A 27030-nucleotide genomic window follows, 5' to 3' on the forward strand; every position below is an offset into this window, starting at 1 on the left:
CAACCTAAGTGTCCATCATCGGATGAACGGATAAAGAAGATTTGGCACATATATACAATGGAATATTACTCAGCCATAAAAATAAATGAAATTGGGCTATTTATAATGAGGTGGATGGACCTAGAGTCTGTGTGGATGGACCTAGAGTCCTGAGTGAAGTAAGTCAGAAAGAGAAAGACAAATGTCGTATGCTAACACATATATATGGAATTTAATTTAAAAAGTATGTCATGAAGAACCTAGGGGTAAGACAGGAATAAAGACACAGACCTACTAGAGAATGGACTTGAGGATATGGGGATGGGGAATGGTAAGCTGTGACAAAGTGAGAGAGTGGCATGGACATATATTCACTACCAAACATAAAATAAATAGCTAGTGGGAAGCCGCCACATAGCACAGGGAGATCAGCTCGTTGCTTTGTGACCACCTAGAGGGGTGGGATAGGGAGGGTGGGAGGGAGGGAGACGCAAGAGGGAAGAGATATGGGAACATATGTATATGCATAACTGATTCACTTTGTTATAAAGTAGAAACTAACACACCATTGTAAAGCAATTATACTCCAATAATGATGTAAAAAAAAAAATTGGCAGAAGATCTAAATAGGTATTTCTCCAAAGAAGGCACACAGATGGCCATTAGGCACATGAAATGATGCTCAGTATCACTAATCATTAGAGAAATGCAAATCAAAACTACAATGATGTTCCACCTCACACCAGTCAGAATGGCCATCATTAAAATGTCTGCAAATAATAAATGCTGGAGAGGGTGTGGAGAAAAGGGAATCCTCCTATACTGTTGGTGGGAATGTAAATTGGTGCAGCCACTATGGAGAACATTATGGAGTTTCCTTGAAAAACCAAAAATTAGGTTACCATATGATCCAGCAATTCCACACTTGGGCACATATCCAGAAAAGATGAAAATTCTAATTCAAAAAGATACATGCAGTCAAATGTTCACAGGAACACCGTTTCCAGTAACCAAGACATGGAAACAATCCAAGTGCCCATCAATAGATGATTGGTTGGAAGATGTGGTGTATATATACGATGGAATATTACTCAGCCATAAAAAGAATGAAATATTGCCATTAGCAGCAACATGCAACATGGACATAGAGAATATCATACTAAGTGAAGTAAGTCAGACAAAGAAAGACAAGTATTATAGGATATCACTTATATTTGGAATCTAAAAAATAACACAAATTAATCTATATACAAAACAGAAACAGACTCACAGACATAGAAAATAAACATGTTTAGCAAAGGGGAAAAGGAAAGGGAGGCATAAATTAGGAGGATGGGATTAATGGATACAAACTATGATGCATAAAACAGATAAGCAACAAGGATTTACAGTATAACACAGGGAACTATACTCAATATCTTATAATAACCTAATAGAAAATAATCTGAAAAAATATATATATATAACTGAATTACTTTGTTGTACACCTAAAACTAACACAATATTGCAAATCAACTATACTTCAATTTTAAAAGTTCTATAGCCATTAAAGGGATAATGAAAAACTATTATGAACAGTTTTAGAATAATTCTTTTAACAATTGAGGTACAATGGACAAATTCCTCTAAAGACATAAACCACAAGTGAGCACTCAAGAAGAAATAGATAACCTTGATAGCTAGCCCTATATCTATTAAGTAATTTGAATATGTAGTTAAAAACTAGAAGGAAGGAAAGAAAGGAAGGGAGGGAGGGAGGGAGGGAGGTCCAAGCCTTTAAATATCCTGGCAAACATTTAAGGAAAAAAGTAGTAGCAATTTTACACCATCTCTTCCCAAAAACTGAAGAGGAGGGTATACTCCTATATTCATCCTTCAAGGACAGCAAAAGTAGACATTTCAAGAGAAGACACTACACACCAATATCCCTACTGTACAAAGATATAAAAATTCTATATAAAATATTAGGAAGAAGAAGCATGAGTTGATATTTGGTGACCAGAGGGGCAGACTCTGGTTATTATTTGTTTCTATACTTCCAAATCAGTATATCTAAATTAATCTCAAGATAAGACTCTCCAGAAGAGCTTATACACAGCATAGATTTCCTGGGGGTGGGCCTGGTAACCTGTATATATAACAGTCGTTCCCGAGTCATTCTGATCACCAGGGAGGTTGAGGGATGTTGGGGAGAGGTGCAGCTGTGCCCACACAAGCTTCTAGAGACAGATTAGCCATTGTAATTGATTATAGTCTCCTTAGCTATCCATTGGTATGATCCTTTCCATTAGAAATCTAAACTTAAATATTGTTACCACATATACTAGTTGATGATAAAACATTTTGAACGCCTCTAACTTGTTGCTATGGGTTGAATAGTGTCCCCCCAAAGTTCATGTGTTAAAGTCCTAACCCCCGGTACATCAGAATGTGACCTTATTTGAAAATAGTGTCATTGCAGATATAATTAGCTAAGGTGAGGTCATTAGAATAGCCCCAAATCCAAGAGGACTGGTGTGCTTACAAATGGAGAAATGTGTACACAGACACACACAGCGAGAATGCCATATGAACATGAATACAGCCATCTAAAAGCTAAGGAGACAGGCGTGGAACAGATCCTTCCTCACAGCCAACCCACCCATGATTTTGGACTTCCAGCCTCCAGAACTATGAGCCACTATAGGTGGCTTATTAAGCCACCTTAACGTCTATGGAAATAAACCGTCTTTTGTTTAAGCCACCCAGTCTGTGGTACTTTGTTGTAGCAGCCCTAGCAAATTAATACACTGGTCAGTGAGAAACATGGATCAAGGTACCTCATTGCAAGAAATATCTATTTTAAAATAAAAAGCAAATGTTGATTAAAATTTTCTTCAAAACAGAGAAGAAATGGAATCATTTGTAGTGGTCCCCTCTGTTAAAAAGGCAACCTGCACAGTGTCTTGCACAGGGCCTGGCCAAGAAGAGGCTGGCTGTTTCCCAAATAGTCTATTGCTTCTAATCTATCCTGACCAGTAATGCTCTCAATAAAACATCTACTAAAAATTTTAAGTAAGGAAAATGCAAAACCATAAGATGGCCACGAGCCCTATTCCTCCTGGTCACTGCCTCACCAATATGATCTTGATTGACACAGTATTATATCCCCTGTGCTGGATTATGCTGCCATTTTTGTAATCACATTTAGTTTCAAACTACAACATATTAGTACAGTCTATATGCTATGCTATTTGTATTGTATACACGTGGTTTAATGCTGTCATGACATGCAACCTGTATACAGTGGACATTGCTTCCCACATTTCACTCTATAGAAAACTAAAGAGGCACAGCTCATGGATTTAAAGCCCCTGAAAGCACACTGCGTACCAGGAGGCAGACAGGGACATGCTGGTGTGCAGCATCCCAACGACTTATGCTTCCCTGATATTTTACAGGTGAGTAACCTCTTAAATTTTCGTGGCAACTTCCCCCAGAAAAAATAGTATCGTGGCAGTAAACTCTGGGGCTATATGAGGAGGTACTTCCACTCACCAACAATCTCACTGGGTTCCTTGTTATACAGCTTTTTGTTCCAGTAAAGTAGTCTGAGGAGTGGAAAGGAGAACAAGAGAACGAAGCAAATCCCAGCAAACATGTGTGCGGTGAACCCAGCGAAGTCCAGACCCTAGAAACAGGAAAAGAGAAGTGAAACCACAGACTGGCCTTCCTGCAGCACAGGTGCAGCCCCATGGCAGGGTCCAGGGTGGGCTGAACTCGAGGGCCGTGGAACGTAGCACAAAGCCCACAGAACAGGTACTCTTCACCATGATTTTGAAAACATTCAGGATTTGTTTCTTTCACATTGAAAAACCAATTATTACCTGAATGACAAGCAAACTTGGGAGGAAACAAAAACAGGTCATCACATCTAATCCCAACCTTAGCTGTGTCTACTTCACCACTGGACTAACTCGTCCCCCAGGATTCAGTGAAACAGGACTGAGGGGGACAAAACATACAACTATCACTACCATAGAGAAAATAGATAACCAACAAGAACCTACTGTTATAGCACAGGGAACTATACTCAATATTTTGTAATAACCTATAAGGGAAAAGAATCTGAAAAAAATAGATATATATGTAAGTATAACTGAATCACTTTGCTGTACACCTGAAACTAACACAACGTTGTAAATGAATTATGCTTCAATTTAAAAAAAAAAAAACTATGGGGCAACATTCTCCCATTTGAAGGTAAATTGGCTTTTAAAAATATTTCACTTAAGTCACTGCCATCAATTTGAAAGAGCACTGTCATGCCTGGAAAGCACTGTCCTCCACATATCACCCAGTGGCATCAGGACTGAAGCCCCCCAGGGTGTCCCAACCAGCTCCAAGGGTCCTAGGCAGGAGCCCTCTCCTTCCCTTCACACTTCCTTTGTTCTCAGCCGCTGAGAACATCTTTGTTGTTGGATGAAATCCCCGCTAGGTTAATTTGTTAGGGAATATGTCATCAACAATATTAGTCAGTTTTTTCCTTTTGTTTATACTGTGCTTAAACCTTCAGCAAATACATGCCCTCTGAGCACCTCGCAGGACAGATGAGACTGCTGTCCGCATGAAGCAGCCTGTGAGAATCAGCTTCTTACTGGCAAGAACTCCAGGTATTTTTCTGTAGTGTTCATGGACTACTGATTCCACAAAAAGCGGTCAGAGGCACAATGACAAAGCATTGGGGGTGACCCCCAGGCAGGAGAGACCATGGGGGTAGGGAGAGTAGGTCCAGGGGTCATTAGTGACCACCTTGAGAGACCATGCCCAAGGCAGCAGTCAAGAAGACCACCTTCTAAAGGCCTGAGCTGGAAGGAGTGATTTCAATTATATTAGTTGTTGTTTATTAAAATTTAGTTTTTTGTCCCCCTCATATCTGGAAAAGGCCTGAAACCACTTATAACATTGCTAAAGATACGGCACAACTTAGAAGCCATTATCAGTAAGTTTGTGTCAAAATTTAGGCTAGACAGTGTGCAATGATCTGAAGTTCTTATTCTCTTGCAGTTTATCTGCACATACATATGAATATGAAACAGCATATGAAACAGCAACATATGAGGTTAATCATATACAGAGAGCAGGGAGACCTACCAAGATGTGGAACTCATGGCATGCTTTTAACAGCCATATAAGAATTCACCACTTTTCTGGTAGTTCTTCAACAAGGATATTACCTTGGATTTTGTGTTTATCTATAGAATGCATGCCCCAAATATCTGGTTTAAAAAAGGTCCAAGACACTTTTAGGGGTCCCTGAAAATCATTTAGTTTCTTCTAAAATCAGAAACAAAACAGAAAACCTTTTGAGTCAAAGAAGATGGTTTAAAATATAACATTAATATAATATTAACATATTTTTCTATATATGAATTCAGTCATGAATGTAAATGTAATTGTAATTAATATTACAAGTAATGTAATAGCATAATTAATGTAAATGTAATTAATATTTTTTGGAGGGAGGCGGGCATGAAGGCAGAAGTACTTACATCCTGAGTAATTCTGGGTCCCTTTGGGACACAATACAGGTATCCCCCACTTTTTCAGATTTCGCTTTATGTCACTTTGCTTTTACAAAAGACCTACATTAGCACCTGTTTTCGCTAAGAAAGAAATCTGAGAAGGATTTTCACTTTTATGAAAACAGGTGATTGCTCTTTTAACTTTATGCCATTTTGGCTTCTGAAAGGTTTCATAGGAAAGCTCTATTTTCAGACAGTGGGGAAAACCTGTAATAAAGCTATAAAGTTACAAAACCACCCACTATCATACTTACATCAGTGCAGTGCTTAAATGCAGCCCTTTCTTGCAAGGTGCTGGCTCTGTTTCTTCCCTCTCAGCCTTGTTTCATACTGTTTTGGTTTTGAAGCGTACCCCAAGGGCACAGCAGCCTGGTGGGAGAGCCACAAGGAAGGTCCCAGCAGTGCACGGCACAGAGGCCTGATGGGAAAGGCCTGAAGAATGTCCTAGTGCACACATCTCTGGGGCACAGTAGGAAATGCCTTCCAATGATGTGTGAGATGCCATTCAGAAGCAGAGGGTACATGGTTCCCCTAAAGAGACTTCCCTAGGGCTGTTTAAAATGTGGTTGAGGGAGGAGCTTCAAAATGGTAAATAGTAAGACACAGAGATCACCTTCCTTCCCACAGATACATCAGAAATGCATCTACATTTGCAACAACTCCTACAGAACACCTACTGAATGCTGGCAGAAGACCTCAGACCTCCTAAAAGGCAAGAAATTCCCCACGTACCAAGGTAGGGCAAAAAAAGAAAAAAGAAAAAACAGAGACAAAAGAATAGGGACTGGACCTGCACCAGTGGGAGGGAGCCATGAAGGAGGAAAGGTTTCCACACACTAGAAGCCCCTTCGCGGGCGGAGACTGCGGGTGGCAGAGGGGGGAAGCTTCGGACCCGCGGAGGAGAGCGCAGCAACAGGGGTGCGGAGGGCAAAGCGGAGAGATTCCCACACAGAGGATCGGTGCCGACCAGCACTCACCAGCCTGAGAGGCTCGTCTGCTCTCCCACCGGGATGGGTGGGGTCTGGGAGCTGAGGCTCGGGCTTCAGTCGGATCGCAGCGAGAGGACTGGCTGCGTGAACACAGCCTGCAGGGGGTTAGTGCGCCACGGCTAGCCGGGAGGGAGTCCGGGAAAAAGTCTGGACCTGCCGAAGAGGCAAGAGACTTTTCTTGCCTCTTTGTTTCCTGGTGCACGAGGAGAGCTGATTCAGAGCGCTGCTTAAAGGAGCTCCAGAGATGGGCGCGAGCTGTGGCTATCAGCGCACACCCCAAAGACGGGCATGAAACGCTAAGGCTGCTGCTGCCGCCACCAAGAAGCCTATGTGCAAGCACAGGTCACTATCCACACCTCCCCTCCCGGGAGCCTGTGCAGCCCGCCACTGCCAGGGTCCCGTGATCCAGGGACAGCTTCCCCGGGAGAACACATGGTGCGCCTCAGGCTGGTGCAATGTCCTAGTGGCCTCTGCTGCCGCAGGCTTGCCCCGCACTCCATACCCCTCCCACCCTGAGTGAGCCAGACCCCCAAATCAGCTACTCCTTTAAACCCGCCCTGTCTGACCAAAGAACAGATGCCCTCAGGCGACCTACAGGGCAAGGCGGGGCCAAATCCAAAGCTGAACCACAGGAGCTGTGTGAACAAACAAGAGAAAGGGAAATCTCTTCCAGCAGCCTCAGGAGCAGCGGATTAAATCTCCACAGTCAACTTGATGTACCCTGCATCTGTGGAATACCTGAATACACAACGAATTATTCCAAATTGAGGAGGTGGACTTTGGGAGCAATGATATATTTTTTCCCCCTTTTTTTCTTTCTGTGAGTGTGTATGCATATGCTTCTGCGTGTGATTTTGTCCGAATACCTTTGCTTTTACTATTTGTCCTAGGGTTCTCTCTGTCCGTTTTCTGGTTTTTTTTTTTTTTTTTGGTTTTTTTAAGTATAGTTATCAGCACTTGTTATCATTGTGGATTTGTTTTTTGGTTTCTTTGTTCTTTCTTTCTTTTTTTTTTTTTACCCATTAGCAGAGAGGCTGCCTAAAATCATAATAAGGTCACAGACACCTCAAAACACATCACCAGAAAGACAAGATCAGCTTTATCCACCAGAACACAGGCACTAGTCTCTCCACTAGGAAACCTACACAACCCACTGAACCAACCTTAGCCACTGGGACAGACACAAAAAACATCTGGAACTACGAACCTGCAGCCTGCAAAAAGGAGACCCAAAACACAGTAAGTTAAGCAAAATGAGGAGAGAGAAACACACAGCAGGTGAAGGAGCAAGGTAAAAACCCACAGATCTAACAAAAGAAAAGGAAAAAGGCAGTCTACCTGAAAAACAATTCAGAAAAATGATAGTAAAGATGATCCAAAATCTTGGTAATACAATAGATAAAATAAAAGAAATGTTTTAAACAAGGACGTAGAAGAACTAAAGAGCAAACAAACAATAATGAAAAACACAATAAAGGAACTTAAAATTTCTCTAGAAGGAATCAATAGCAGAATAACTGAGGCACAAGAACAGATAAATGAATTGGAAGATAAAATAGTGGAAATAACTCCTGCAGAGCAGTATAAAGAAAAAAAGAATGAAAAGAATTGAGAACAGTCGCAGAGACCTCTGGGACAACACTAAATGCACCAACATTCAAATTATAGGGGTCCCGGAAGAAGAAGAGAAAAAGAAAGGGACTGAGAAAATATTTGAAGAGATTATAGTTGAAAACTTCCCTATATGGGTAAGGAAATAGTTAATCAAATCAAGGAAGCACAGAGACTCCCATACAGGATAAATCCAAGGAGAAACACACCAAGACACATATTAATCAAACTATCAAAAATTAAATACAAAGAAAATATTAAAAGCAGCAAGGGAAAAACATCAAATATCATTCAAGGGAATCCCCATAAGGTTAACAGCTGATCCTTCAGCGGAAACTCTGCAAGCCAGAAGGGAGTGGCAGGACATCTGATTCAGATTTGCTGGAGAAATTAAAATCTTAACAAACAAGCAAAAGCTAAGAGAATTCAGCACCACCAAACCAACTTTACAACAAATGCCAAAGGAACTTCCCTAGGCAGAAATCAGAAGAGAAGGAAAAGATCTATAATAACAAACCCAAAACAATTAAGCAAATGGTAATAGGAACGTACATATTAATAATTACCTTAAATGTAAATGAATTAAATGCTCCAACCAAAAGACACAGACTGGCTGAATGGATACAAAAACAAGACCCGTATATATGCTGTCTACAAGAGACCCACTTCAGATCTAGGGACACATATGGACTGAAAGTCAGGGGATAGAAAAAGATATTCCACGCAAATGGAAATCAAAAGAAAGTGGTAGTAGCAATCCTCATATCAGACACAATAGAGTTTAAAACAAAGACTATTAAAAGAGACAAGAAGGACACTACATAATGATCAAGGGATCAATCCAAGAAGAAGATGTAACAATTGTAAATATTTATGCACCCAAAATAGGAGCACTACAATATATAAGGCAAATACTAACAGCCATAAAAGGGAAAATGGACAGTAACACAATCAAAGTAGGGGACTTTAACACCCCACTTTCACCAATGGACAGATCATCCAAAATGAAAATAAATAAGGAAACACAAGCTTTAAATGATACATTAAACAAGATGGACTTAATTGATATTTATAGGACATGCCATCCAAAACCAACAGAATACACTTTCTTCTCAAGTGCTCAGAGAACATTCTCCAAGATAGATCATATCTTGGGTCCCAAGTCAAGCCTTGGTAAATTTAAAATTGAAATTATATCAAGTATATTTTCTGACCACAATGCTATAAGACTAGATATCAATTACAGGAAAAAATCTGGAAAAATACAAACACATGGAGGCTAAACAATACACTACTTAGTAACCAAGAGATAACTGAAGAAATCAAAGAGGAAATCAAAAAATACTTAGAAGCAAATGACAATGAAAACACAAGGACCCAAAACCTACGGATTCAGCAAAAGCAGTTCTAAGAAGGAAGTTTATAGCAATAAAACCCTACCTTAAGAAACATCTCAAATAAACAACCTAACCTTCCCCTTAAAGCAATTAGAGAAAGCAAAACAAGAAATCCCAAAGTTAGCAGAAGGAAAGAAATCACAAAGATCAGATCAGAAATAAATGAAAAAGTAATGAAGGAAATGATAGGAAAGATTAATAAAACTAAAAGTTGGTTCTTTGAGAAGATAAACAAAATTGATAAACCATTAGTCAGACTCATCAAGAGAAATAGGGAGAAGGCTCAAATCAATAGAATTAGAAATGAAAAAGGGGAAGTAACAACAAATACTGCACAAATATAAAGGATCATGAGAGATTACTACAAGCAACTATATGCCAATAAAATGGACCACCTGTGGTCTTCCCTGGTGGCGCAGGGGTTGCGAGTCTGCCTGCTGATGCGGGGACACGGGTTCGTGCTCCAGTCTGGGAAGATCTCACATGCTGCGGAGCAGCTAGGCCCATGAGCCGTGACCGCTGGGCCGGCACGTCCAGAGCCTGTGCTCTGCAACAGGAGAGGCCACAACAGTGAGAGGCCCATGTACCACAAAAAAAAAAAGGACCACCTGGAAGCAATGGACAAATTCTTAGAAATGAACAACCTTCCGAGATGGAACCAGGAAGAAACAGAAAATATGAACAGCACAAGCACTGAAATTGAAACTGTTATTAAAAATCTTCCAACAAACAAAAGCCCAGGATCATATAGTTTCACATATGAATTCTATCAAACATTTAGAGAAGAGCTAACACCTATCCTTCTCAAACTCTTCCAAAATATAGCAGAGGGAGGAACACTCCCAAACTCATTCTATGAGGCCACCATCATCCTGACACCAAAACCAGACGAAGATGTCACAAAAAAGAAAACTAGACAAGCAATCTAAAGATTCAATGCAATTGCTATCAAACTACCACTGGCATTTTTCACAGAACTAGAACAAAAAATTTCACAATTTGTATGGAAACACAAAAGACCCCAAATGGCCAAAGCAATCTTGATAAAGAAAAACGGAGCTGGAGGAATCTGGTCCCTGGACTTCAGACTATACTACAAAGCTACAGTAATAAAGACAGTATGGTAGTGGCACAAAAACAGAAATATAGATCAGTGGAACAGGATAGAATGCCCAGAGATAAACTCATGCACAAATGGTTGCCTTATCTTTGGTAAAGGAGGCAAGAATATACAAGAGAGAAAAGACAGCCTCTTCAATAAGTGGTGCTGGGAAAACTGGACAGGTACATGTAAAAAAAATGAAATTGGAACTCTACCTAACACCATACACAAAAATAACTTCAAAATGGATTAAAGACCTTAATGTAAGGCCAGACACTTTCAAACTCTTAGAGGAAAACATAGGCAGAACACTCTATGACATAAATCACAGCAAGATTCTTTTTGACCCGCCTCCTAGAGAAATGGAAATAAAAACAAAAATAAACAAATGGGGCCTAATGAAACTTAAAAGCTTTTGTGCAGCAAAGGAAACCATAAAAAAGACAATGCTCAGAATGGGAGAAAATATTTGCAAATGAAGCAATTGACAAAGGATTAATCTCCAAAATTTACAATCAGCTCATGCAGCTCAATATCAGAAAAACAAAAACTCAATCCAAAAATGGGCATAAGACCTCAATAGACATTTCTCCAAAGAAGATATACACATTGCCAACAAACACATGAAGGAATGTTCAACATCATTAATCATTAGAGAAATGCAAATCAATACTACAATGAGATATCATCTCACACCAGTCAGAATGGCCATCATCAAAAAATCTAGAAACAATAAATTCTGGAGAGGGTGTGGAGAAGAAGGAACACTCTTGCACTGCTGGTGTGAATGTGAATTGGTACAGCCACTATGGAGAACAGTATGGAGGTTCCTTAAAAAATTAAAAATAGAACTACCGCATGACAGAGCAATCCCACTACTTGGCATATACCTTGAGAAAACTATAATTTAAAAAGTGTCATGTACCACAATGTTCATTGCAGCACTATTTACAATAGCCAGGACATGGAAGCAACCTACGTTTCCATCAACAGATGAATAGATAAAGAAGATGTGGCATATATATACAATGTAATATTACTCAGCCATAAAAAGGAATGAAATTGAGTTATTTCTAGTGAGGTGGATGGACCCAGAGTCTGTCATACAGAGTGAAGTAAGTCAGAAAAAGGAAAAAAAATACCGTGTGCTACCACATATATATGGAATCTAAAAAACAAAAAAGAGGTTCTGAAGAACCTAGGGGCAAGATGGAAGGAAAGATGCAGACCTACTTGAAAATGGACTTGAGGACACGGGGAGAGGGAAGGGTAAGCTGGGACAAAGTGAGAGAGTGGTAGTGTATATATGGACATATATACACTACAAAATATACAATAGATAGCTAGTGGAAAGGAGTTGCATAGCACAGGGAGATCAGCTCAGTACTTTGTGACCAGCTAGAAGGGTGGGATAGGGAGGTTGGGGGGGAGAGAGATGCAAGAAGGAAGAGATATGGGGATACATGTATATGTATAACGGATTCACTTCGTTATAAAGTAGAAACTAACACACCATTGTAAAGCAATTATACTCCAATAAAAACGTTCTAAATAAATAAATAAATGAAAGGTGGTTGAATAATTGCATTCGCTAGTGCTGAGCCTGCCTGGAACAGGCAAAAAGAAACAAATGTAGCCAGCAAAGGAGGACAATATCCCAGGCAGCCAGTTGGGAGATGAAGGGACAATGTGTCGTTGTATATGGGATCCTAAACAGCACTGCAGACTCGTGCCTACTCCAGGGTGAGCTGGTGGACCCTGGAGGTCTGCCCATCTGCCTGTTCAGTACTAGAAATTCTGGCAATGGTGAGCCATCCCAAGAGACCTAGGAAGAGTGAGCAGAGTGTGCAAAAGTTAAGTTGGAAGAACTTTCCTCACAACTTCCTGTAATTTCTGCCTAATCCTGAGAGAGAGAATGTGGAGATTTTTCAGATGTGACTTCTTGACTGTTCTAAAGCCTAGTCGTGGTTTTTTGTTTTGTTTTGTTTTTTTTAATTTTTATTTTATGTTGGAGTATAGTTGTTTCACAATGTCTTAGTTTCAGGTGTACAGCAAAGTGATTCAATTATACATATGCATAAATCTATTCTTTTTCAGATTCTTTTCGCCTATAAGTTATGACAGAATATTGAGTAGAGTTCCCTGTGCTATACAGTATGTCCTTGTCGATTATCTAATACAATGTCTTAGTTTCAGGAGTACAGCAAAGTGATTCAATTATACATATGCATAAATCTATTCTTTTTCAGATTCTTTTCGCCTATAAGTTATGACAGAATATTGAGTAGAGTTCCCTGTGCTATACAGTATGTCCTTGTCGATTATCTATCAATATTTTATATATAGTAGTGTCTATATGTTAATCCCGAACTCCCAATTTATCCCTCGCCCCCAGGTTTCCCCTTTGGTGATCAAAAGTTTGTTTTCATAGTTTGTGAGTCTGTTTCTGTTTTGAAGTTCATTTGTACCATTTTTTAGTTTCCACATATAAGTGACATCATATGATATTTGTCTTTCTCTGTCTGACTTACTTCACTTAGTATGATAATCTCTAGGTCTGTCCACATTGCTGCAAATGTCATTATCTCATTCATTTTTATGGCTGAGTAATATTCCATTGTATATATGTACCACATCTTCTTTATCCATTAGTCATGGACATATAGGTTTCTTCCATGTCTTGGCTCTTGTAAATAGTTCTACCATGAACATTACAGTGCATGTATCTTTTTGAATTATCTCCAGAAATAATTTGTCTGGAGTGGGATTGCTGGATCATATGGTAGTTCTATTTTTAGCTTTTTAAGGAACCTCCATACTGTTCTCCATAGTGACTGTACCAATTTACATTCCCATCAACGTGTAAAAGGGTTCCTGCTTTTCCACACCCTCTCCAAACTTTATTGTTTGTAGACTTTCTGATGATGACCACTCTGACCAGTTTGAGGTGATATCTCATTGTCGTTTTGATTTGCATTTCTCAAATAATTAGCAATGTTGAGCATCTTTTCATGTGCCTCATGGGAATCTGTATGTCTCCTTTGGAGAAATCTTTATTTAGGTCTTCTGTCCATTTTTTGAGTGGGTTGCTTGTTTTTTTGATATTGAGCCACATGAGCTGTTTGTAAATTTTGGAGATTAATCCCTTGTTGGTGGCAACATTTTCAAATATTGTCTACCATTCAGTGGGTTGTCTTTTCATTTTGTTTATGGTTTCCTTTGCAGTGCAAAAGCTTTTGAGTTTAATTAGGTCCCATTTGTTTATTTTTGCTTTTATTTCCATTACTCTAGGAAATGAATCGAAAAACATATTGCTGCAATTTATGTCAGAGGGTGTTCTGCCTATATTTCCCTCAAAGAGTTTTATACTATTCAGTCTTACATTAAGGTTTTTAATCCATTTTGAGCTTATTGTTGTGTATGGAGTTAAACAACGTTGTAATTTCAGTCTTTTACATATAACTTTCCAATTTTCCCAGCACCACTTATTGAAGACACTGTTGCTTCTCCACTGTATAGTCTCGCCTACTTTGTTGTAGATTAATTGACCTTAGGTGCATGGGTTTATTTCTGGACTCTCTGTCCTGTTCCATTGATCTATATTTCTGTTTTTGTGCCACTACCATACTGTTTTGTTTACTATAACTTTCTAGTATAGTCTGAAGTCAGGGTGCTTGATGCCTCCAGCTCCATTTTTCTTTCTCAGGATTGCTTTGCCTATTCAGAGTCTTTTTTGTTTCCATACAAACTTTAAAACATTTTGTTCTAGTTCTGTGAAAAATTCCATTGGTAACTTGATAAGGATTGCATTGAATCTGTAGATTTCCTTGGATAGTATACTTATTTTGACAATATTCATTCCTCCAATCCAGGAACATGGTCTATCCATTTTTTAGTGTCATCTTCAATTTCTTTTATCAGCATGTTATAGTTTTTGCAGTATGGGTCTTTTACCTCCTTAGGTAGGTTTATTCCTAGGTATTTTATTCTTTTTGATGTGATGGTAAATGGGATTGTTTCCTTAATTTCTCTTTCTGGTTTTTCCTTTTTAGTGTATAGAAATGCCACAGATATTTGTGTATTAATTTTGTATCCTGCAACTTTACTGAATTTGTTGATTAGCTCTAGCAATTTTCCGGTAGCATCTTTACTGTTTTCTATGTATAGTATCATGTCATCTGCAAATAGTGACAGTTTAACTTCTTTTCAAATTTGCATTCCTTTTATTCCTTTTTAATCTCTGATTGCCATGGCTAGGACATCCAGAACTATGTTGAATAAAACTGGTGATAGTGTACATCCTTATCTTTTTCCGGATCTTAGAGAAAATGCTTTCACTTTTCCATGGTTGCGAATGATGTTTTCTGCAGGCTTGTCATATATGGCCTTTATTATGTTGAGGTATGTTCACTCTATACCCACTGTTTGGAGAGTTTTTATAATAAATCAGTGTTGAATTTAATCAAAAGTTTTTCTGCATCTATTGAGATGATGATATAGTTTTTATTCTTTACTTTGTTGATGTGGTATCACAATCAGTATCACACTGAGTAATTTGCAGATATTGAAAAGTCATTGCATCCCTGGGATAAATCCCACTTGTTCATGGTATATGGTCCTTTTAATTTATTGTTGAATTCAGATTGCTAGTATTTTGCTGAGGATTTTTGCATCTATGGTCATCAGTGATATTGGCCTGTAATTTTCTTTTTTGTGGTATCTTTGTTTAGTTTTGGAATCAGAGTGATGGTGGCCTCATAGAATGACTTTAGGAGTGTTCCTTCTTCTGCAATTTTTTGGAATAGTTTCAGAAGAAAGTATTAACTCTTCCTTAAATGTTTGATAGAATTCACCTGTGAAGCCATCTGACCATGGACATTTACTTGTTGGGAGTTTTTCAATCACAGTTTCAATTTCAGTACTGTGATTGCTTGTTCATGTTTTCAATTTCTTCCTCACTTAGTCTTCGGAGATTGTACCTGTCTAAAAATGTTTCCATTTCTTCTAGGTTATCCATTTTTTGGGCATACAGTTGCTTGTAGTAGTCTCTTATGATCCTTTGTATTTCTGTTGTCAGTTATATCTCCTCTTTTTTCATTTCTGATTTTATTGATTTAAGCCCTCTCCCTTTTTTTTTTTTTTTTTTTTTTTTTTTTTTTTTTTGCAGTACACGGGCCTCTCACTGTTGTGGCCTCTTCTGTTGTGGAGCACAGGCTCCGGATGCGCAGGTTCAGTGGCCATGGCTCATGGGCCTAGCCATTCCGGGGCATGTGGGATCTTCCCTGACCCGGGCACGAACCCATGTCCCCTGCATCGGCAGGTGGACTCTCAACCACTGCACCATGAGGGAAGACCTCCCTTTTTTTCTTAATGAGTCTGGCTAAAGGTTTATCAATTTTGTTTTTCTTTTCAGAGAGCCAGCTTTTAGTTTCATTGATCTTTTCTATTGTTTTCTTCATCTCGGTTTCATTTATTTCTGCTCTGATCTTTATGATTTCTTTCCTTCTACTAACTTCGGGTTTTGTTTGTTCTTCTTTCTCTAGTTGCTTTAGATGTAAAGTTAGGTTGTTTGAGATTTTTCTTGTTTCCTGAGGTAAGATTGTATTGCTATAAGCTTACCTCTTAGAACTGCTTTTGCTGCACCCCACAAGTTTTGGATGATCATGTTTTCATTTTCATTTATCTCTATGTATTTTTTTAATTCCTCTTTGATTTCTTCAGTGACCCATTGGTTATTTAACAGCATATTGTTTAGCCTCCACGTGTTTGTGTTTTTTGTAGTTTTTTCTTGTAATTGATTTGTCATCTCATAGCATCATGGTTGGAAAAGATGCTTGATATGATTTCAATTTTCTTAAATTTACCAAGGATTGATTTGTGACCCAAGATGTGATCTATCCTGGAGAATGTTCCATGTGCCCTTTAGAAGAATGTGTATTCTGCTGCTTTTGGATGGAATGCTCTGTAAATATCAATTAAGTCCATCTGATCTAATGTGTCATTTAAGGGCTGTGTTTCCTTATTGATTTTCTCTCTGGATGATCTGTCCATTGATGAAAGTGGGGTGTTAAGGTCCCCCAGTATTATTGTGTTACTGTCAATTTCTCCTTTATTGGCTGTTAGTATTTGCCTTATATATTGAGGTGTTCCTATGTTGGGTGCATACATATTTATAATTGTTATATCTTCTTGGATTGATCATTATGTAGTGTCCTTCTTTGTCTCTGGTAACAGCTTTTATTTTAAAGTCTATTTTGTCTAATATGAATATTGCTACTCCAGCTTTTTAAAAAATTTATTTATTTATTTATTCATTTTTGGTTGCACTGGGTCTTTGTTGCTGAGCGCAGGCTTTCTCTAGTTGCAATGAACGGGAGCTACTCTTTGTTGCTGTGCACAGGCTTCTTGTTGCAGTGGCTTCTCTTGTTGCCGAGAACAGGGTCTAGGTGCACAGGCTTCAGCAGTTGTGGCACGTGGGCTCAGTAGTTGTGGCTCATGGGCTCTAGAGTGCAGGCTCAATAGTTTTGCCACATGGGCTTAGCTGCTTCACGACATGTGGGATCTTCCAGGACTAGGGCTCGAGCCCATGTCCCCTGCATTGGCAGGCGGATTTTTAATCACTGCCACCAGGGAAGTCCCTCCAGCTTTCTTTTGATTTCCATTTACATGGAGCATATTTTTCCATCCCCTCACTTTCATTCTGTATGTTCCTAGACCTGAATTGGGTCTCTTGTAGACAGCATATATATGTGTCTTGCTTTTGTATCCATTCAGCCAATCTATGTCTTTTGGCTGGAGCATTTATTCTGTTTACATTTAAGGTAATTATTGATATGTATGTTCTTATTGCCACTTTGTTAATTGTTTTGGATTTGTTTTTATAGGTCTTTTTTCTTCCCTTCCTCTTTTGCTCTCTTCTCTTGTGATCTGGTGCCTAACTTTAGTGCTATGTTTGGATTCCTCTTTCTTTTTTGTGTGTATGTCTATTGTAGATATTTGAAGATACTATGTAGATACTATGATATTTGTAGATAGTATGAAATTTTGATATAGCAGTCTATATATATACAAGATTAAGTTGCTGGTCTTTAATTTCAAATGCATTTTCAATATCCTGCATTTGTACTCACCTCTTCTCACAATTGCTGGTTGTAATATATTTGTGTGTGGATGATTTCCTACTTTGTATGTTTGCCTTTACCAGTGAGTCTTTCCATTCCTAATTTTCTTGTATCTATTTACAGCCTTTTCTTTTCCATCTAGAGACTTTTTTTAGCATTGTTGTAAAGCTGATTTAGTGATGCTGAATTATCTTAGCTTTTGCTTGTCTTTAAAGCTTTTGATTTCTCTGTCAAATCTAAATGAGAGCCTTGTTGAGTAGAGTATTCTTGGTTGTAGTTTTTCCCTTTCATCGCTTTAAATATATCATGCCACTCCCTTCTGGCCTGCAGAGTTTCTGTGGAAAAATCAGCCGATAACCTTATGGGGATTCCTTTGTATGTTATTTGTTGCTTTTCCCTTGTGGTTTTAAATATTTTCTCTTTGTATTTAATTTTTGTCAATTTGATTAATATGCATCTTGGTGTGTTCCTCCTTGGGTTTATCCTTCCTGGCACTCTCTGCACTTCTTGGACTTGGGTGGCTGTTTCCTTTCCCATGTGAGGAGAGTTTTCAGCTATTATCTCTTCAAATATTTTCTCGGGCTCTTTCTCTCTCTCTTCTCTTTCTGGGACCCACTATAATGCAAATGTTGGTGCATTTAATGTTGACTCAGCAGTCTCTTAAACTGCCCTCGTTTGTTTTCATTCTTCTTTCTTTATTTTATTCTCTGGCAGTATTTCCACCATTCTGCCTTCCAGCTCACTTATCTGTTCTTCTGCCTCATTTATTCTGCTATGGATTCCTTCTAGTGTATTTTTCCTTTTGGTTATTGTATTGTTCATCTCTGTTTTTTTATTCTCTATATCTTCCAGCTCTTTGTTAAACATTTCTTGTATCTTCTCGATCTGTGCCTCCATTCTTTTTCCAAGATTTTGGATCATCTTTACTATCATTACTCCGGATTCCTTTTGGCTAGATTGCTTATCTCCTCTTCACTTAGTTATTCTTCTGGGTTTTTTTTCTTGTTCCTTCATCTGAAACATATTCTTTTGCTGTCTCATTTTGTCTAAATTTCTGTGACTGCACTTTCCGTTCCATAGGCTGCAAGGTTGTAGTTCCTCATGCTTCTGGTGCCTTCCCACTGATGGATAAAGATGGTGGGCAGGGCTATGTCCAGAGATGTGTTTATTATTTTTTTTATTGAAGTATAGTTGATTTACAGTATTGTACCAATCTCTGCGGTACAGCAAAGTGTCTCAGTTTTGCACATATATACATTCTTTTTTTAAAAATATTCTTTTCCATTATGGTTTATCACAAGAGATTGGATATAGTTCCCTGTGCTATACAGTAAGACCTTGTTGTTTATCCATTCTAAATGTAATACTTTGCATCTACCAACCCCAAATTCCCAGTCCATGCCTCTCCCTCCTCCCCTCCCCATTGGCAACCACAAGTCTGATCTTTATGTCTGTGAGTCTGTTTCTGTTTTGTACATAGAAGGGGTGTTTAGAAGTGGCTGTGGGCTTAGGAAGATTTTAGGCAGCCTGTCTAATGATGGGTGGTCCTGTGCTCCTGCCCTGTTTGTTGTTTTGCCTGAGGCGTCCCAGCACTGGATCCTACACACTGTAGGCTGTCACCACGTCTTGGTGACAAAGTGGCAACCTCCAGGAAATCTCAGGCCAATGAGTACTCCCTGATACCTCCACCACCAGTGTCCTTGTCCCCACAGTGAACCACAGCCAACACCCCCACCTGCCCAGGAGACTCTCCAAGACTAGCAGGTAGGTCTGGTCCAGGCTCCTATGAAGTCACTGCTTTTTCCCTGGGTCCCAGTGAGCACGAGACCTTGTGTGTGGCCTCCAAGAATGGAGTTTCTGTTTCCCCCAGTCCTGTGGAGCTCCTGTCATCAAGCCCCACTTGCCTTCAAAGCCAAATTCTTTGGGGGATCCTCCTGCCAGTGCCAGGCCCCCAGGCTAGGGATCCTGACATGGGGCTCCAAACTCTCACTTCTGTGGGAGAACCTCTGTGATATAATTATTTTCCAGTTTGTGGGTCGTCCACCTAGTGGGTGTGGGATTTGATTTTATCATGATTGCACCCCTCTACTGTCTTGTTGTGGCTTCTTTGTCTTTGGATATAGAATATCTTCTTTGGTAGGTTCCAGTCTCTTTTGTAAACAGTTGTTCAGCAGTTAGTTGTGATTTTGGTGTTTTTGTGAGAGCAGTTGTGCTCAAGCCCTTCTACTCTACCATCTTGTCTCCAACCCTTCAGGACCTTCTCCAGCCTAGTACTGTTTTTTAATTACTCCTCTGAATTACATAATAAGTATTAATTTTCTTTGTGAATATTTTAAAAATTAATTTCAAATTTTATTTTAATTTGATAATCTGTCTTCTTCCTATTTCAGTTCACTGATTAACAACCAAATAATGCCAAATAATTGTTCCCATCATGTGATGCAAATGTATAGCTGTGCTGTCATTATTGATAATGAGACTTTATAAATTACTCTCTGCTAAAGACACTATACCTGGAACTATATGTTCATTTGTGTCTCCATACAAATAAATATTCTCATATCTCTTAACTACTACAAAATGAATTAAAACCACTCTTTGTTATCCACAAAAAGACATTCATTAGATACTTTTTCTGCAAGATATAGTTTAACCCCTAAAATGCAGGGAAAGTCATTAAGTGGAAGACAAGGAATGTCATCTTCAGTAAAACAGGACAGCCCTAAAGCCATGTTCCCAGAGGATGCCACTTTCACACAAAGCTGAGTAAGTAGCCTAGGCTGAGCTTCAGTGCAACGAAAGAGGGTGCTCACCTCCAGGGCCCTCTGTGTGTTTTTGCAAAAACCTCACCTTTCTCCCTTACCGTCAGGTTTAAACTCTGGATATTTAAAACAGCATGTCAAGATGCCATGGAAGAATGGGAATAGTCTGACAAACTGCTCTTCCCCTTCAGCTTTCTATGTGACTTGGTAGAGGTCCAGGATCCAAAGCCTGTCTTGGATCACATCCCACTGTTTAGTCAGAGCATTCAGACCTAGGGCTCTAAGGACAAGTTTAAAATGATGTAGAGTTAACTCAGTTTGTGTCCAAAAAAGGCACTACACCTGGGGTTTTACATTAAAACTAATGTTGGGACTTCCCTGGTGGTGCAGTGGTTAAGAATCTGCCTGCCAATGCAGGGGACACGAGTTCGATCCCTGATCCAGGAAGATCCCATATGCCACGAAGCAAGTAAGCCTATGCACCACAACTACTGAGCCTGCACTCTAGAGCCTGCGAGCCACAACTACTAAGCCTGTGTGCTGCAATTACTGAAGCCCACATGCCTAGAGCCTGTGCTCCACAAGAGAAGTCACGACGAGAAGCCCACACACCACAATGAAGAGTAGCCCCCACTCGCTGCAACTAGAGAAAGCCCAGGCACAGCAAAAAAGACCCAACACAGCCGAAAAAAAAAATGAAACCACATGATGCCAACCAGGGGAAGCTAAGCTATTGCAGCATTCATTAACATATTGTCATAAAAAGAAGAGACAAACAACAGAAATGGAAAGCAGAGTTCTAAAATCAGTCATAAATTACAGTAGCCATGCTCTCACTTGAACTATTTCTATACCTATTCTACTGAAAAATATTTTCTATAAGAAATTTTAAAGTTTTAGCCTTTACAATTATGTCTGTGATCCCTGTTTGAGTTAACCTTTTGATAAAGTGGGAGGTGTGGACTAAAGTTTATTTCTCCTGCATATGCATGTCCATTTGTTCCTGGACTATTTGTGAAAAAACTATCCTTTCTCCACTTAGTTGGCTTAATTTGCACCTTTGTCAAAAATCACTTTGTCAAAAATCATGTATGTGAGGATTTATATCTGAACTCCCTACTTTGTTCCATTTATCTATCCACCTATCTTGATGCCAGTACCACACTGTCTTTGTTAGTGTGGCTTTATAATAAGTAGTGGAATTAGGTAGTACTAGCCCTTCCAATTTGTTTTGCACTTTAAGAGTTGTTTTTGACTATTCTGGATACTTTGAATTTCCATATAAATTTTAAAATCAGTTTACCAATTTCTAAAAAAAAAAAAAACTGGTTCTGCTATGGTTTTGATAGGAATTGCATGAATCTACAGATCTATCTAGGGAGAACTGATACCTTAACGATATTGAGTCTTCTGATCCATGACCAAAATATATCTCCCCATTTATTTAGATCTTCTTTAATTACTTTCTGCAATATTTTGTTGTTTTCTTGCATATGTTTGGTCAGATTTACCCTATTTTATGTATTGATGCTATAGTAAATGGCATTTTTATTTCAATTTCCAGCTGTTTATTGCTAGAATATAGAAAACCATTACTTTTTCTATATTGATCTTGTACCCTTGTCAATTTTACTTATTATTTCCAGGAGCTTTTTTTTTTTTTTGTAGATTCCTTCAGATTTTCAACATGGACAATCATGTCATATGCAAATAAAGACTTAATTCTTCCCTTCCATTATGGATGCCTAGTATGTCTTTTCTTGACTTATTGTACCAGCTAGAGCCTCCAGTAAAATGTTGCATTTATGTGGTGAGAACAGACATCTTTGTCTTGTTTCTGATCTATGGAGGTATTCAGTTTTTCCCATTTAACTATGATGCTAGCTGTAAGCTTTTCATAGATGCTCCTTATCAGGCTAAAGAAGCTCTCTTCTGTCCCTAGTTTATTGAGAGATTCTATCAGTAATGGATGTTGAATTTTGCCAAATTTTTTTCTGCATCTATTGAGATGATCATATGGATTTTCTCATTTAGTTTGCTAGCAAATTGCACTGGTTGATTTTTCGAATATAACACCAATCTTCCATTTCTAGGATAAATTCCACTTGATTGTGGTGTATTATCCATTTTATATATTGTTAAATTAGATTAGTTAATTTTTAAAAATTTACATCTATGTTCGTAAGAAATATTTGTCAATAGATTTCTTATCCTGGTTTTGTCTGGTTTAGGCATCAGGGCCTTATAGAGTTAGTTGAGAAGTATTCTCTCCTCTTCAATTTGCTGTAAAGTTTATGTAGAATTAGTGTTGTAGCATTATTTCTTCCTTAAACCTTCGGTAGAATTCACCAAAGAAGCTATCTTAGCCTGAGTTTTTTGTTTGTTTTGTACTTTCTGGGAAGGTTTTTAACTACAAATTCAATTTCTTTAATAGATATAGGGCTACTCAGGTTATCTAGTTCTTCTTGAGTGAGGTTTGGTAGAGTGTGTCTTTCAAGAAAATTGTCTATTTTATCTAAGTTGTCAAATTTATTGGCATAAAGTTGTCCACAACACTCCCTAACAATGCCTAATGTCTGTATGCTCTTTAGTGATGTAACATCTCTTTTCCTGATATCAGTAATTTATGTCTTCTCTCTTATTTTCTTCATCAGTTTGGCCAGAAGTTTGTCAGAATTATTTATCTTATCAAAGAACTAGTTTTTGCTTTCATTGATTTTTCTCTACTGTTTTTCTGTTCTCCATGCTGGCCTGTATTTCTTTCTTCTGCTTACTTTTAGTTTAACTTGCTCTTCTTTATCTAGTTTCTTAAGATTGAAGCTGAGGTCACTGATTTGAGACATTTCTTCTTTTCTAATATTGGTATTTAATGGTATAAATTCCCCTCTGAATACTGTTTTAGAGCAGGTACCAGAAAACTACAATTGCAGGCTGGAATATAGACATGCACATTCATTTATGTGTTGTCTGTGGCTGCTTTCCTGTGACAGTGACAGAGTTGAGTGATTGCCACAGAGACCATAAGGCCCACATGCCTATAATACTAATTATATGGACTCTTAAGAAAAAGTTTGCTGACTCCTGCTTGAGAGGAATCCCACAAATTTTGTTTTCATAATTCAATCCAAAATACTTCACAATTTCACTTTTGTCTTTGACCCTTGGAATTTTTTCACACAGGTTTTTCAATTTTCTGTAGCTAAAAATAGCTATATTTAAATAGATCTTTAAAATACATTTTTTAATAAATGTATTTATTTATTTTTGGCTGCTTTTGGTCTTCATTGATGCACATGGGCTTTCTCTAGTTGTGGTGAGCAGGGGCTACTCTTCAATGCAGTGGTGGGTTTCTCATTGCAGTGGTTTCTCTTTGCTGCAGAGCACAGGCTGTAGTGCACAGGCTTCAGTAGTTGTGGCATGCGGGCTCAGTAGTTGTGCCTCACAGGCTCTAGAGTGCAGGCTCAGTATTTGTGGTGCACAGGCTTAGTTGCTCCACGGCATGTGGGATCTTCCTGGACCAGGGCTCAAACCCACGTCCCCCGCATTGGCAGGCAGATTCTTAACCACTGTGCCACCAGAGAAGTCCAAAAAAATAGCTATTTTAAAAATAATTATTTCTTATTATTTCCAAAATGAAATATCCAAGTCAAAGTGTAGCTCTTGAAAAAGTAAATGACCCATTATGCCTCTTTTTACCTGTGGTATCATCAGTCTACAACATTATATAAGTTTCATGTGTACAATAATTATGGCATGGCCTAGTTTTCTTCATGTTTCTTGTGCTCTGACTTCATTGAACTTCCTGAATCTCTGGGTTTATATCTTTCATAAAATTTGAAATTTTAAACCATACTTTCTTCAAATATCTTTTTCTGTTCCCCACTCTCCTTCAGAGACAAGAACTACAGATATATTAAGCCACATGAAGTTTTCCCATAGCTCACGAATGTTTTGCATTACTTTTCACTCAGTTTTACTTTGGACCTATGTCCCACTCTCACCACTATTATTCAACATAGTTTTGGAAGTTTTAATCACAGCAATCAGAGAAGAAAAAGAAATAAAAGGAATCCAAATTGGAAAAGAAGAAGTAAAATTGCCACTCTTTGCAGATGACATGATACTATACATAGAGAGTCCTAAAGATGTTACCAGAAAACTACTAGAGCTAATCAATGAATTTGGTAAAGTAGCAGGATACAAAATTAATGCACAGAAATCTCTTGCATTCCTATACACTAATGATGAAAAATCTGAAAGAGAAATTAAAGAAACACTCCCATTAACCATTGCAACAAAAAGAATAAAATACCTAGGAAAAACCTATCTAGGGAGACAAAAGATCTGCATGCAGAAAACTATAAGACACTGATGAAGGAAATTAAAGATAATACCAACAGATGGAGAGATATACCATGTTCCTGGATTGGAAGAATCAACATAGTGAAAATGACTATACTACTCAAAGCCATCTCCAGATCGAATGCAATCCCTATCAAACTACCACTGGCATTATTCACAGAACTAGCACAAAAATTTTCAGAATCTGTATGGAAACACAAAAGACCCCGAATAGCCAAAACAATCTTGAGTAAGAAAAACAGAGCTGGAGGAATTAGGCTTCCTGACTTCCAACTATACTACAAAGCTACAGTAATTAAGACAGTATGGTAATAAAACTTAAAAGCTTTTGCACAACAAAGGAAACAAGGAAACAAAGGAAACAAGATGAAAAGACAACCCTCAGAATGGGAGAAAATATTTGCAAATGAAGCAACGGACAAAGGATTAATCTCCAAAATATACAAGCAGCTCATGCATCTCAATTTCAAAAGAACAATTAGCCGAATCGAAAAATGGGCAGAAGACCTAAATAGACATTTCTGCAGTGAAGATATACAGATTGCCAACAAATATATGAAAGGATGCTCAACATCACTAACCACTAGAAAAATGTGAATCAGAACTATAATGAGATATCACCTGACACCGGTCAGAATGGCCATCATCAAAAAATCTACAAACAATTAATGCTGGAGAGGGTGTGGAGAAAAGGGAACCCTCCTGCACTGTTGGTGGGAATGTAAATTGTTACAGCCACTATGGAGAACAGCATGGAGGTTCCTTAAAAAACTGAAAATAGGGCTTCCCTGGTGGCGCAGTGGTTGAGTCTGCCTGCCGATGCAGGGGACACGGGTTCGTGCCCCGGTCTGGGAAGATCCCTCATGCCACGGAGTGGCTGGGCTCGTGAGCCATGACTGCTGAGCCTGCGTGTCCGGAGCCTGTGCTACGCAAGGGGAGAGGCCACAATGGTGAGATGCCCGCATACCACAAAACAAAAAAAAGGAAAACTAAAAATAGAACTACCATATGACCCAGAAATCCCACTACTGGGCATATTCCCTGAGAAAACCATAATTCAAAAAGTGTCATGTACCACAATGTTGGCTACAGCTCTATTTACAATAGCCAGGACATTGAAGCAACCTAAGTGTCCATCGATAGATGAATGGATAAAGAAGTTGTGGCACATATATACAATGGAATATTACTCAGCCATATAAAGAAATGAAATTGAGTTATTTGTGGTGAGGTGTGTGTACCTAGAATCTGTCATATGGAATGAAGTAAGTCATAAAGAGAAAAACAAATACCATATACTAACACATATATATGGAATATAAAAAAAAAAAACCAGGTTCTGAAGAACCTGGGGAAGGACAGAAATAAAGATGCAGACATAGAGAATGGACTTGAGGACACGGGGATGTGGAAAGATAAGCTGGGACAAAGTGAGGGAGTGGCATTGACATATATAAACTACCAAATTTAAAATAGATAGCTAGTGGGAAGCAGCTGCATAGCACAGGGAGATCAGCTCAGTGCTTTTTGTCCATCTAGAGGGGTGGGAGGGAGACGCAAGAGGGAGGAGATATGGGGATATATGTGTATGTATAGCTGATTCACTTTGTTATACAGCAGAAACTAACACACCATTGTAATGCAATTATACTCCAATAAAAATTTTTAAATTAGCGGATCAGTCACCTAACTTCCCACTCTCAAGATGACCAAAAGCACTTCATATGAAGAAGTGACATCCGTTCGGGTTAAAATTTTATTAAGTGTGCAAGTAAGCTGCACACTTATATTTATTGGAAGCAACCCTGTTATACTGATACATACCATTTTCCTCAACTCCTCGTTGGAAACAATAATGACATTTGGTGGGTCGCCAATGGCAGTGGCAGCTCCTCCAATGTTTGTGAAGATCACTTCTGCAATCAGGACTTGTCTTGGATCAAGATTGAGCACCTCACACAATCTGTCATGAATGGAGGAAAATGAAAACAGTCCCGCTCTTCACATTGTGAATTGCCTGTGTGAGACTTAATTTTTTTTAAAGCACTTGCTTGTACAAGGGAGGCATGTGTGTGCATGTGCACATGTGCACGCACACTCACACACCTGTGAGAAGGGCAATGTTGAGGGGTAAAAAACGACA

The 27030-nt window shown here is 38.7% G+C and overlaps 1 protein-coding gene across 4 annotated transcripts in view; it reads right to left on the reverse strand.

Annotated features, from left to right (window-relative positions):
• OCA2 (OCA2 melanosomal transmembrane protein) overlaps nucleotides 1-27030 on the reverse strand; it is a 229999-nt gene that overhangs the window by 100647 nt on the left and 102322 nt on the right. For all 4 annotated transcript variants that reach the window (XM_024747301.1, XM_024747303.1, XM_024747302.1 and 1 more), the window contains exons 14-15: nucleotides 26712-26850; nucleotides 3517-3649 (exon numbers count right to left, since the gene is read on the reverse strand). In XM_024747301.1, coding sequence (XP_024603069.1) covers nucleotides 3517-3649; nucleotides 26712-26850 — 272 coding nt within the window. The remainder of the gene's footprint in view (nucleotides 1-3516; nucleotides 3650-26711; nucleotides 26851-27030) is intronic.

Source organism: Neophocaena asiaeorientalis, unplaced genomic scaffold (genome assembly GCF_003031525.2).
Source record: "Neophocaena asiaeorientalis asiaeorientalis breed wild unplaced genomic scaffold, Neophocaena_asiaeorientalis_V1.1 scaffold236, whole genome shotgun sequence".
Classification (NCBI taxonomy): Eukaryota; Metazoa; Chordata; class Mammalia; order Artiodactyla; family Phocoenidae; genus Neophocaena; species Neophocaena asiaeorientalis.